General features: G+C 45.2%; 1 protein-coding gene across 8 annotated transcripts in view; it reads left to right on the top strand.

Moving 5' to 3' along the window:
• The window catches only part of grip1 (glutamate receptor interacting protein 1), a 451,333-nt gene that overhangs the window by 349,685 nt on the left and 89,148 nt on the right, over positions 1–12,500 (top strand). For all 8 annotated transcript variants that reach the window (XM_045210598.1, XM_045210595.1, XM_045210592.1 and 5 more), the window contains exon 9: positions 484–653. In XM_045210598.1, coding sequence (XP_045066533.1) covers positions 484–653 — 170 coding nt within the window. The remainder of the gene's footprint in view (positions 1–483; positions 654–12,500) is intronic.

The following is a 12,500-nucleotide window of genomic DNA, read 5'->3' as shown; positions in this document are numbered from 1 at the left end:
ATAAAACTGAGTCTTTGGAAGGAGAGACGTTTACTTTCTTCACTCGTTGAATAAAATAAGAGTGGTTCTCTAACCTCCGAAGACTCTCGTTAAAAGATTTGCCCGAAGCCCTCCGTTAGGCTCTTATTAACTACTCTGTGGATGTGAGAAGACTAGACGAGTAAACAGAATGTGGATGGATATATCTCCACCCATCTCCGTCTCTCATATCTCCAAGTCTGAGTCAACAGGTGATGGGATTGGAAGTAGAAATCTGCACCCCAAATGGCCCCATATTTCCTATATGTACTATGGGCCCTATTCAGACTTGAGATAAGTTGACTTAACATGGACTTAAGTCTTAGTTTTTTACTACGTCTTTAAGTCCATGTTAATTTAAGTCTACTTATCTCAAGTCTGAATCGAGCTCTATATACAGAGTATTTTAGAATGCTCCCCAAAAAAGTTTCCATTCTAACAGGAAGTGATGTCATCTCTCTGTAGGTGCGGGGCGCTGCATGCGGGTGACCACATCCTGTCTGTGGATGGTACCAGTATGGAGTACTGTACCCTGGCCGAGGCCACCCAGCTGCTCGCCAGCGCCTGTGAACACGTCAAGATGGAGATCCTGCCAAACCACCAGACCAGGCTGGCCCTCAAGGGCCCCGAACACGGTACTGACCCTAAACCTGACCCCTAACCCCACCACCAGACCAGGCTGGCCCTCAAGGGCCCCGAACACGGTACTGACCCTAAACCTGTCCCCTGACCCCACCACCAGACCAGGCTGGCCCTCAAGGGCCCCGAACACGGTACTGACCCTAAACCTGACCCCTAACCCCACCACCAGACCAGGCTGGCCCTCAAGGGCCCCGAACACGGTACTGACCCTAAACCTGACCCCTAACCCCACCACCAGACCAGGCTGGCCCTCAAGGGCCCCGAACACGGTACTGACCCTAAACCTGACCCCTAACCCCACCACCAGACCAGGCTGGCCCTCAAGGGCCCCGAACACGGTACTGACCCTAAACCTGACCCCTAACCCCACCACCAGACCAGACTGGCCCTCAAGGGCCCCAAACACGGTACTGACCCTAAACCTGACCCCTGACCCCACCACCAGACCAGGCTGGCCCTCAAGGGCCCCGAACACGGTACTGACCCTAAACCTGACCCCTGACCCCACCACCAGACCAGGCTGGCCCTCAAGGGCCCCGAACACGGTACTGACCCTAAACCTGACCCCTGACCCCACCACCAGACCAGGCTGGCCCTCAAGGGCCCCGAACACGGTACTGATGAACACACCTAAGGCCTCTGGGTTGTTTTTACTGAAGAGCTCATGTAACATGTACTGCATGTGTAAGAGAGTCCCTTCCAGGGAGCGAACCGCTCTAGTCTAGTGAATGACTAATCAGGTAGTGATACTATATCTACTAGTCTAGTGAATGAGTAATCAGGTAGTGATAATATATCTGCTAGTCTAGTGAATGAGTAATCAGGTAGTGATAATATATCTACTAGTCTAGTGAATGACTAATCAGGTAGTGATACTATATATGCTAGTCTAGTGAATGACTAATCAGGTAGTGATAATATATCTACTAGTCTAGTGAATGACTAATCAGGTAGTGATACTATATATGCTAGTCTAGTGAATGAGTAATCAGGTAGTGATAATATATCTACTAGTCTAGTGAATGACTAATCAGGTAGTGATACTATATCTGCTAGTCTAGTGAATGAGTAATCAGGTAGTGATAATATATCTACTAGTCTAGTGAATGACTAATCAGGTAGTGATACTATATATGCTAGTCTAGTGAATGACTAATCAGGTAGTGATACTATATATGCTAGTCTAGTGAATGACTAATCAGGTAGTGATACTATATCTACTAGTCTAGTGAATGACTAATCAGGTATTGATACTATATCTGCTAGTCTAGTGAATGACTAATCAGGTAGTGATACTATATCTACTAGTCTAGTGAATGACTAATCAGGTAGTGATACTATATCTACTAGTCTAGTGAATGACTAATCAGGTAGTGATACTATATCTGATAGTCTAGTGAATGACTAATCAGGTATTGATACTATATCTACTAGTCTAGTGAATGACTAATCAGGTAGTGATACTATATCTGATAGTCTAGTGAATGACTAATCAGGTAGTGATAATATATCTGCTAGTCTAGTGAATGACTAATCAGGTAGTGATACTATATCTGCTAGTCTAGTGAATGACTAATCAGGTAGTGATAATATATCTACTAGTCTAGTGAATGACTAATCAGGTAGTGATACTATATCTGCTAGTCTAGTGAATGACTAATCAGGTAGTGATACTATATCTACTAGTCTAGTGAATGACTAATCAGGTAGTGATACTATATCTGCTAGTCTAGTGAATGACTAATCAGGTAGTGATAATATATCTACTAGTCTAGTGAATGACTAATCAGGTAGTGATACTATATCTACTAGTCTAGTGAATGACTAATCAGGTAGTAATACTATATCTGCTAGTCTAGTGAATGACTAATCAGGTAGTGATACTATATCTGCTAGTCTAGTGAATGACTAAACAGGTAGTGATACTATATCTGCTAGTCTAGTGAATGACTAATCAGGTAGTGATACTATATCTGCTAGTCTAGTGAATGACTAATCAGGTATTGATAATATATCTACTAGTCTAGTGAATGACTAATCAGGTAGTGATACTATATCTGATAGTCTAGTGAATGACTAATCAGGTAGTGATACTATATCTGATAGTCTAGTGAATGACTAATCAGGTAGTTATACTATATCTGATAGTCTAGTGAATGACTAATCAGGTATTGATACTATATCTACTAGTCTAGTGAATGACTAATCAGGTAGTGATACTATATCTACTAGTCTAGTGAATGACTAATCAGGTAGTGATAATATATCTGCTAGTCTAGTGAATGACTAATCAGGTAGTGATACTATATCTGCTAGTCTAGTGAATGACTAATCAGGTAGTGATAATATATCTACTAGTCTAGTGAATGACTAATCAGGTAGTGATACTATATCTGCTAGTCTAGTGAATGACTAATCAGGTAGTGATACTATATCTACTAGTCTAGTGAATGACTAATCAGGTAGTGATACTATATCTGCTAGTCTAGTGAATGACTAATCAGGTAGTGATAATATATCTACTAGTCTAGTGAATGACTAATCAGGTAGTGATACTATATCTACTAGTCTAGTGAATGACTAATCAGGTAGTGATACTATATCTGCTAGTCTAGTGAATGACTAATCAGGTAGTGATACTATATCTGCTAGTCTAGTGAATGACTAAACAGGTAGTGATACTATATCTGCTAGTCTAGTGAATGACTAATCAGGTAGTGATACTATATCTGCTAGTCTAGTGAATGACTAATCAGGTAGTGATACTATATCTGCTAGTCTAGTGAATGACTAATCAGGTAGCCATGCTATATCTGCTAGTCTAGTGAATGACTAATCAGGTAGTGATAATATATCTACTAGTCTAGTGAATGACTAATCAGGTAGTGATAATATATCTACTAGTCTAGTGAATGACTAATCAGGTAGTGATACTATATCTGCTAGTCTAGTGAATGACTAATCAGGTAGTGATACTATATCTACTAGTCTAGTGAATGACTAATCAGGTAGTGATACTATATCTACTAGTCTAGTGAATGACTAATCAGGTATTGATAATATATCTACTAGTCTAGTGAATGACTAATCAGGTAGTGATACTATATCTGCTAGTCTAGTGAATGACTAATCAGGTAGTGATACTATATCTGCTAGTCTAGTGAATGACTAATCAGGTAGTGATACTATATCTACTAGTCTAGTGAATGACTAATCAGGTAGTGATACTATATCTACTAGTCTAGTGAATGACTAATCAGGTAGTGATACTATATCTACTAGTCTAGTGAATGACTAATCAGGTAGTGATAATATATCTACTAGTCTAGTGAATGACTAATCAGGTAGTGATACTATATCTACTAGTCTAGTGAATGACTAATCAGGTAGTGATAATATATCTGCTAGTCTAGTGAATGACTAATCAGGTAGCCATACTATATCTACTAGTCTAGTGAATGACTAATCAGGTATTGATACTATATCTGCTAGTCTAGTGAATGACTAATCATGTAGTGATTATATATCTGCTAGTCTAGTGAATGACTAATCAGGTAGTGATACTATATCTGCTAGTCTAGTGAATGACTAATCAGGTAGTGATACTATATCTACTAGTCTAGTGAATGACTAATCAGGTATTGATACTATATCTGCTAGTCTAGTGAATGACTAATCAGGTAGTGATACTATATCTGCTAGTCTAGTGAATGACTAATCAGGTAGTGATACTATATCTACTAGTCTAGTGAATGACTAATCAGGTAGTGATAATATATCTACTAGTCTAGTGAATGACTAATCAGGTATTGATAATATATCTACTAGTCTAGTGAATGACTAATCAGGTAGTGATACTATATCTGCTAGTCTAGTGAATGACTAATCAGGTAGTGATACTATATCTGCTAGTCTAGTGAATGACTAATCAGGTAGCCATACTATATCTACTAGTCTAGTGAATGACTAATCAGGTATTGATACTATATCTGCTAGTCTAGTGAATGACTAATCAGGTAGTGATTATATATCTGCTAGTCTAGTGAATGACTAATCAGGTAGTGATACTATATCTGCTAGTCTAGTGAATGACTAATCAGGTAGTGATACTATATCTACTAGTCTAGTGAATGACTAATCAGGTATTGATACTATATCTGCTAGTCTAGTGAATGACTAATCAGGTAGTGATACTATATCTGCTAGTCTAGTGAATGACTAATCAGGTAGTGATACTATATCTACTAGTCTAGTGAATGACTAATCAGGTAGTGATAATATATCTACTAGTCTAGTGAATGACTAATCAGGTAGTGATACTATATCTACTAGTCTAGTGAATGACTAATCAGGTAGTGATACTATATCTGCTAGTCTAGTGAATGACTAATCAGGTAGTGATACTATATCTACTAGTCTAGTGAATGACTAATCAGGTAGTGATACTATATATGCTAGTCTAGTAAATGACTAATCAGGTAGTGATACTATATCTACTAGTCTAGTGAATGACTAATCAGGTAGTGACACTATATATGCTAGTCTAGTGAATGACTAATCAGGTAGTGATACTATATCTACTAGTCTAGTAAATGACTAATCAGGTAGTGATAATATATCTACTAGTCTAGTGAATGACTAATCAGGTAGTGATACTATATCTGCTAGTCTAGTGAATGACTAATCAGGTAGTGATACTATATCTGCTAGTCTAGTGAATGACTAATCAGGTAGTGATACTATATCTACTAGTCTAGTGAATGACTAATCAGGTAGTGATAATATATCTACTAGTCTAGTGAATGACTAATCAGGTAGTGATACTATATCTGCTAGTCTAGTGAATGACTAATCAGGTAGTGATACTATATCTACTAGTCTAGTGAATGACTAATCAGGTAGTGATACTATATCTGCTAGTCTAGTGAATGACTAATCAGGTAGTGATACTATATCTGCTAGTCTAGTGAATGACTAATCAGGTAGTGATACTATATCTGCTAGTCTAGTGAATGACTAATCAGGTAGTGATACTATATCTGCTAGTCTAGTGAATGACTAATCAGGTAGTGATACTATATCTGCTAGTCTAGTGAATGACTAATCAGGTAGTGATACTATATCTGCTAGTCTAGTGAATGAGTAATCAGGTAGTGATAATATATCTACTAGTCTAGTGAATGACTAATCAGGTAGTGATACTATATCTGCCAGTCTAGTGAATGACTAATCAGGTAGTGATACTATATCTGCTAGTCTAGTGAATGACTAATCAGGTATTGATAATATATCTGCTAGTCTAGTGAATGACTAATCAGGTATTGATACTATATCTACTAGTCTAGTGAATGACTAATCAGGTAGTGATACTATATCTACTAGTCTAGTGAATGACTAATCAGGTAGTGATACTATATATGCTAGTCTAGTGAATGACTAATCAGGTATTGATACTATATCTGCTAGTCTAGTGAATGACTAATCAGGTAGTGATACTATATCTGCTAGTCTAGTGAATGACTAATCAGGTAGTGATACTATATCTACTAGTCTAGTGAATGACTAATCAGTTAGTGATACTATATCTACTAGTCTAGTGAATGACTAATCAGGTAGTGATAATATATCTGCTGCATAGGTTTTTATTAGAGCTGTGAGTAGTAAAAGTCATTTTTATCTCCTATTCCAGACAGGTGAACAGACAGAGAGACACATTTAGTTGTTTCACTGATATAACCTGTCCTTTGATACCAGAGAGGAGAGGATAGAGATTACACACACACACACACACACACACACACACACACACACACACACACACACACACACACACACACACACACACACACGTAACACAGACACACACACACACACAGACACACACACACACACACACACACACACACACACACACACACACACACACACACACACACACACACACACACACACACAGTAACACAGACACACACACACACACACACACACACACACACACACACACACACACACACACACACACACACACACACACACACACACACACACACACACAGTAACACAGACACACACACACACACACACACACACACACACACACACACACACACACACACACACACACACACACACACACACACACACACACACACACACAGTAACACAGACACACACACACACACACACACAGACACACACACACACACACACACACACACACACACACACACACACACACACACACACACACACACACACACACACACAGTAACACAGACACACACACACACACACACACACACACACACACACACACACACACACACACACACACACACACACACACACACACACACACACACACACACACACACACAGTAACACAGACACACACACACACACACACACACACACACACACACACACACACACACACACACACACACACACACACACACACACACACACACAGTAACACAGACACACACACACACACACACACACACACACACACACACACACACACACACACACACACACACACACACACACACACACAGACACACAGAAACACACACACACACACACACACACAGACACACAGAAACACACACACACACACACAGACACACAGAAACACACACACACACACACACACACAGACACACACACACACACAGACACACACACACACACACACACACACAGACACACACACACAGACACACACACACACACACACACACACACACACACACACACACACACACACACACACACACACACACACACACACACACACACACACACAGACACACACACACACACACACACACACACACACACACACACACAGACACACACACACACACACACACACACACACACACACACACACACACACACACACGCACAGACACACACGCACACACACACAGACACACACACACACACACAGACACACACACACACAGATTATCCAACCCGCTACTGCTCTGCTCCATAATCTGTAGGTTTAAATCTCTGAGTACACTGGACATTTCTAAGAGAGATAGGAAGCTTGGTTGATTAGTATCATGTACCTGGGAGATTTGTAGACCAGCTTTGCATCCCAAATGGCACCCTATTCCCTACATAGTGCATTACGTTTTACCACAGCCCTATGGGACCTGGTCTAAAGTAGTGCACTGTATAGGGAATAGGGTGCCGTTTCGGACCCGGCCCAGGGTTCCTGTTGGATCTGACGATTATAAGACAGGCTTTATGAAAAGATGCAGACCATAAATATTTCTCTCCCACTGCAACGCGATAACGCCATGGTTACCCACTGAGACATTTATCAAAAGTTGATGACAGTGACGGTGATTCTTTGGGAAAGGCGTGTAGATTTCTGGTGAAATCCAATGTTGTCGCTGTCTGGTCTTATCTGATGAGAGAAGATATTGGTGCATTCTGGAGGGGGATAGGGGATGGATCAGAATCTGTTTTTCTCCTGATAGGACGAAATACATGACGGACAAGCCAAGCAGCCAACCACACTAAGCCATCTGTGAATAATGCTAAATAGGGAGAGCGTTTGTTGTCATTATCCACACAGACAATCTGCTTTACTGCCACGTACATCTGAAGGAGAAAGGACAGAGGAGTGTGTGGGGTATTTGGAGGGTATTCATGTCCTTTATAGGACTATTGCTGCCATGATTTTAGCTACCGCTGCTCATCAAGATCATGATCAATGTTCCCTCTAATTGTTTTCGGCACTGAGCAAATTTCAGGTCTGCTGACCGCAAAACTTGAACGTTGTGAATAAAAACTTCCAGCACGCGTTTACTGTGAACACTGAGGCTGTACCCGCTTTAAGTTCCAGTTTTAACAGTGGTCAGGTAGGCTACTGTGGCTATACGATCATAATGTAGGCCTACCAGAGTGGCCTACCATCAAAAACAATGGAGAAAATGCATCCCATAACATTTTAGCTGTTCTATCATTCAGCCTACAGTAGCAGACAATGTGTGGTGTTCAATGTAGGCCTACATTCCATGAGCCTTTTGAAAAAAAACATGCAGGGCTTGACATTAACCTGTTTAACCACTTGTCCTTCAGACAAGGAGGTGACTGAAAATGGTGTTGTCTGATGCAAGAAACCACTTTACAAAATAAAATGCATTATTATTCCCATAGCATTATTACAGAGAATCAGACAAATTATGCTACCCTCTGCCTATTGGCTACTTAGCTTATTCAAGCCTGTCTCAAAATACAACACTGCCCCTTTAGGACAAAAAAAAAAGCTATTTACCTGACTCTTTTCAAAGATGTCTAGAAATGTAAATGTTTTGTCTTCTTGTAGGAAGCAATCACTTCCCCATGGCTGACTACAGATGATCTATAACTGGGCTAATAACTCACTAACTAGCAAAGGACATGAACAAAATGTGCACACGTGGCTACATGCAGCTCTCGCTTTGATCTCAAACCACAAGCGCTCATGATCGCTCATGCTGCAAACACAGTCCAGTTCAAAGTGAACGGCACAGATATATATATGGCAATGGTCTATTTGCATATAGGCCTACTGCAGCTCTGATTGGTTATGCCGCACCGGTCTGTGTAGAGTACGGGCCTGAGTGCTGCCTGTCAATGCAATAGAATCCTACTGCGTTCTGCCTACAACAAAATCTCTTGCATAGTTCGTTTTGCATACTAAGTCTTGCATAGTTCGTTTTGTTTTTCGGTATGTTGCATTGAAAGTGGCTAATATTGCGTTGATTCGATCACAATTGCCACAGTAAAGGGAAACGTTGATAGTGTTTAACTAACAGGGGAAAACTCTAGAAAGTTGAGTGAAGTTTAAGCTCATGCTTCTCTCTGTGGGCTGATACTGTATTTCCTCTGCGCTGCAATCCTGGGGGGCTGTGTGTCTGTCCTGGGGGGCTGTGTGTCTGTCCTGGGGGGCTGTGTGTCTGTCCTGGGGGAGCTGTGTGTCTGTCCTGGGGGGCTGTGTGTCTGTCCTGGGGGGCTGCGTGTCTGTCCTGGGGGGCTGTGTGTCTGTCCTGGGGGAGCTGTGTGTCTGTCCTGGGGGGCTGTGTGTCTGTCCTGGGGGGCTGTGTGTCTGTCCTGGGGGGCTGTGTGTCTGTCCTGGGGAGCTGTGTGTCTGTCCTGGGGGGCTGTGTGTCTGTCCTGGGGAGCTGTGTGTCTGTCCTGGGGAGCTGTGTGTCTGTCCTGGGGGGCTGTGTGTCTGTCCTGGGGGAGCTGTGTGTCTGTCCTGGGGGAGCTGTGTGTCTGTCCTGGGGGGCTGTGTGTCTGTCCTGGGGGGCTGTGTGTCTGTCCTGGGGGGCTGTGTGTCTGTCCTGGGGGCTGTGTGTCTGTCCTGGGGGCTGTGTGTCTGTCCTGGGGGGCTGTGTGTCTGTCCTGGGGGGCTGTGTGTCTGTCCTGGGGGGGCTGTGTGTCTGTCCTGGGGGGCTGTGTGTCTGTCCTGGGGGGCTGTGTGTCTGTCCTGGGGGGCTGTTTGTCTGTCCTGGGGGGCTGTGTATCTGTCCTGGGGGAGCTGTGTGTCTGTCCTGGGGGGGCTGCGTGTCTGTCCTGGGGGGCTGTGTGTCTGTCCTGGGGGGGCTGCATGTCTGTCCTGGGGGGCTGTGTGTCTGTCCTGGGGGGCTGTGTGTCTGTCCTGGGGGGCTGTGTGTCTGTCCTGGGGGGCTGTGTGTCTGTCCTGGGGGGCTGTGTGTCTGTCCTGGGGGGCTGTGTGTCTGTCCTGGGGGGCTGTGTGTCTGTCCTGGGGGCTGTGTGTCTGTCCTGGGGGGCTGTGTGTCTGTCCTGGGGGGCTGTGTGTCTGTCCTGGGGGCTGTGTGTCTGTCCTGGGGGGCTGTGTGTCTGTCCTGGGGGGCTGTGTGTCTGTCCTGGGGGGCTGTGTGTCTGTCCTGGGGGGCTGTGTGTCTGTCCTGGGGGGCTGTGTGTCTGTCCTGGGGGGCTGTGTGTCTGTCCTGGGGGGTGTGTGTCTGTCCTGGGGGGGCTGCGTGTCTGTCCTGGGGGGCTGTATGTCTGTCCTGGGGGGCTGTGTGTCTGTCCTGGGGGGCTGTGTGTCTGTCCTGGGGGGCTGTGTGTCTGTCCTGGGGGCTGTGTGTCTGTCCTGGGGGCTGTGTGTCTGTCCTGGGGGCTGTGTGTCTGTCCTGGGGGGCTGTGTGTCTGTCCTGGGGGGGCTGCGTGTCTGTCCTGGGGGGCTGTATGTCTGTCCTGGGGGGGCTGCATGTCTGTCCTGGGGGGCTGTGTGTCTGTCCTGGGGAGCTGTGTGTCTGTCCTGGGGGGCTGTGTGTCTGTCCTGGGGGGCTGTATGTCTGTCCTGGGGGGGCTGCATGTCTGTCCTGGGGGGCTGTGTGTCTGTCCTGGGGGGGGCTGTGTGTCTGTCCTGGGGGAGCTGTGTGTCTGTCCTGGGGGGGCTGTGTGTCTGTTCTGGGGGGCTGTGTGTCTGTCCTGGGGGGGCTGTGTATCTGTCCTGGGGGGGCTGTGTGTCTGTCCTGGGGGGGCTGTGTATCTGTCCTGGGGGGGCTGTGTGTCTGTCCTGGGGGGCTGTGTGTCTGTCCTGGGGGGCTGTGTGTCTGTCCTGGGCGAGCTGTGTATCTGTCCTGGGGGAGCTGTGTATCTGTCCTGGGGGAGCTGTGTATCTGTCCTGGGGGGGGCTGTGTATCTGTCCTGGGGGGCTGTGTGTCTGTCCTGGGGGGCTGTGTGTCTGTCCTGGGGGGCTGTGTGTCTGTCCTGGGGGAGCTGTGTATCTGTCCTGGGGGGGGCTGTGTGTCTGTCCTGGGGGAGCTGCATGGTAGTCTCGGGGCTACTGCGTGACAGTCTCGGGGCTGCTGCGTGACAGTCTCGGGGCTACTGTGCGGTAGTCTCGGGGCTACTGCGTGACAGTCTCGGGGCTGCTGCGTGACAGTCTCGGGGCTACTGCGTGACAGTCTCGGGGCTACTGCGTGACAGTCTCGGGGCTACTGCGTGACAGTCTCGGGGCTACTGCGTGACAGTCTCGGGGCTACTGCGTGACAGTCTCGGGGCTGCTGCGTGACAGTCTCGGGGCTGCTGCGTGACAGTCTCGGGGCTACTGCGTGACAGTCCCGGGGCTACTGCGTTTCCTCGTAGGGCGCAGCTTAGAGGGAACATTGATCATGATAATCAAAATGAAGATTAGCTGGATCATCATCTTGTGGTTCATCCTCCTGCTTTACCTGCTGGTCCATCTCTAAACCAGGAAGAGAAGAGAAAAGGAAAGAGGTGGTTAGTCTGTCTGCCTCACAGGGAGGAGAGGAGATTGGGTCAGGGAGAGCAGGCAGCACATGAAGATATTTACATTTACATTTTAGTCATTTAGCAGACGCTCTTAACCAGAGCGACTTACAGGAGCAAGATACATGACACATATCATACCCCCAAAGTTACATACCCCCAAGACCTGCTGACCTCTCACCATTATAATATCAGACCTGCTGACCTCTCACCATTACAATATCAGACCTGTTGACCTCTCACCATTACAATATCAGACCTGCTGACCTCTCACCATTACAATATCAGACCTGCTGACCTCTCACCATTACAATATCAGGCCTGCTGACCTCTCACCATTACAATATCAGACCTGCTGACCTCTCACCATTACAATATCAGACCTGCTGACCTCTCACCATTACAATATCAGACCTGCTGACCTCTCACCAATACAATATCAGAACTGCTGACCTCTCACCATTACAATATCAGACCTGCTGACCTCTCACCATTACAATATCAGACCTGTTGACCTCTCACCATTACAATATCAGACCTGCTGACCTCTCACCATTACAATATCAGAC

This window comes from Coregonus clupeaformis, chromosome 4 (genome assembly GCF_020615455.1).
Source record: "Coregonus clupeaformis isolate EN_2021a chromosome 4, ASM2061545v1, whole genome shotgun sequence".
Classification (NCBI taxonomy): Eukaryota; Metazoa; Chordata; class Actinopteri; order Salmoniformes; family Salmonidae; genus Coregonus; species Coregonus clupeaformis.
This window is presented reverse-complemented; position numbering and strand designations above follow the sequence as displayed.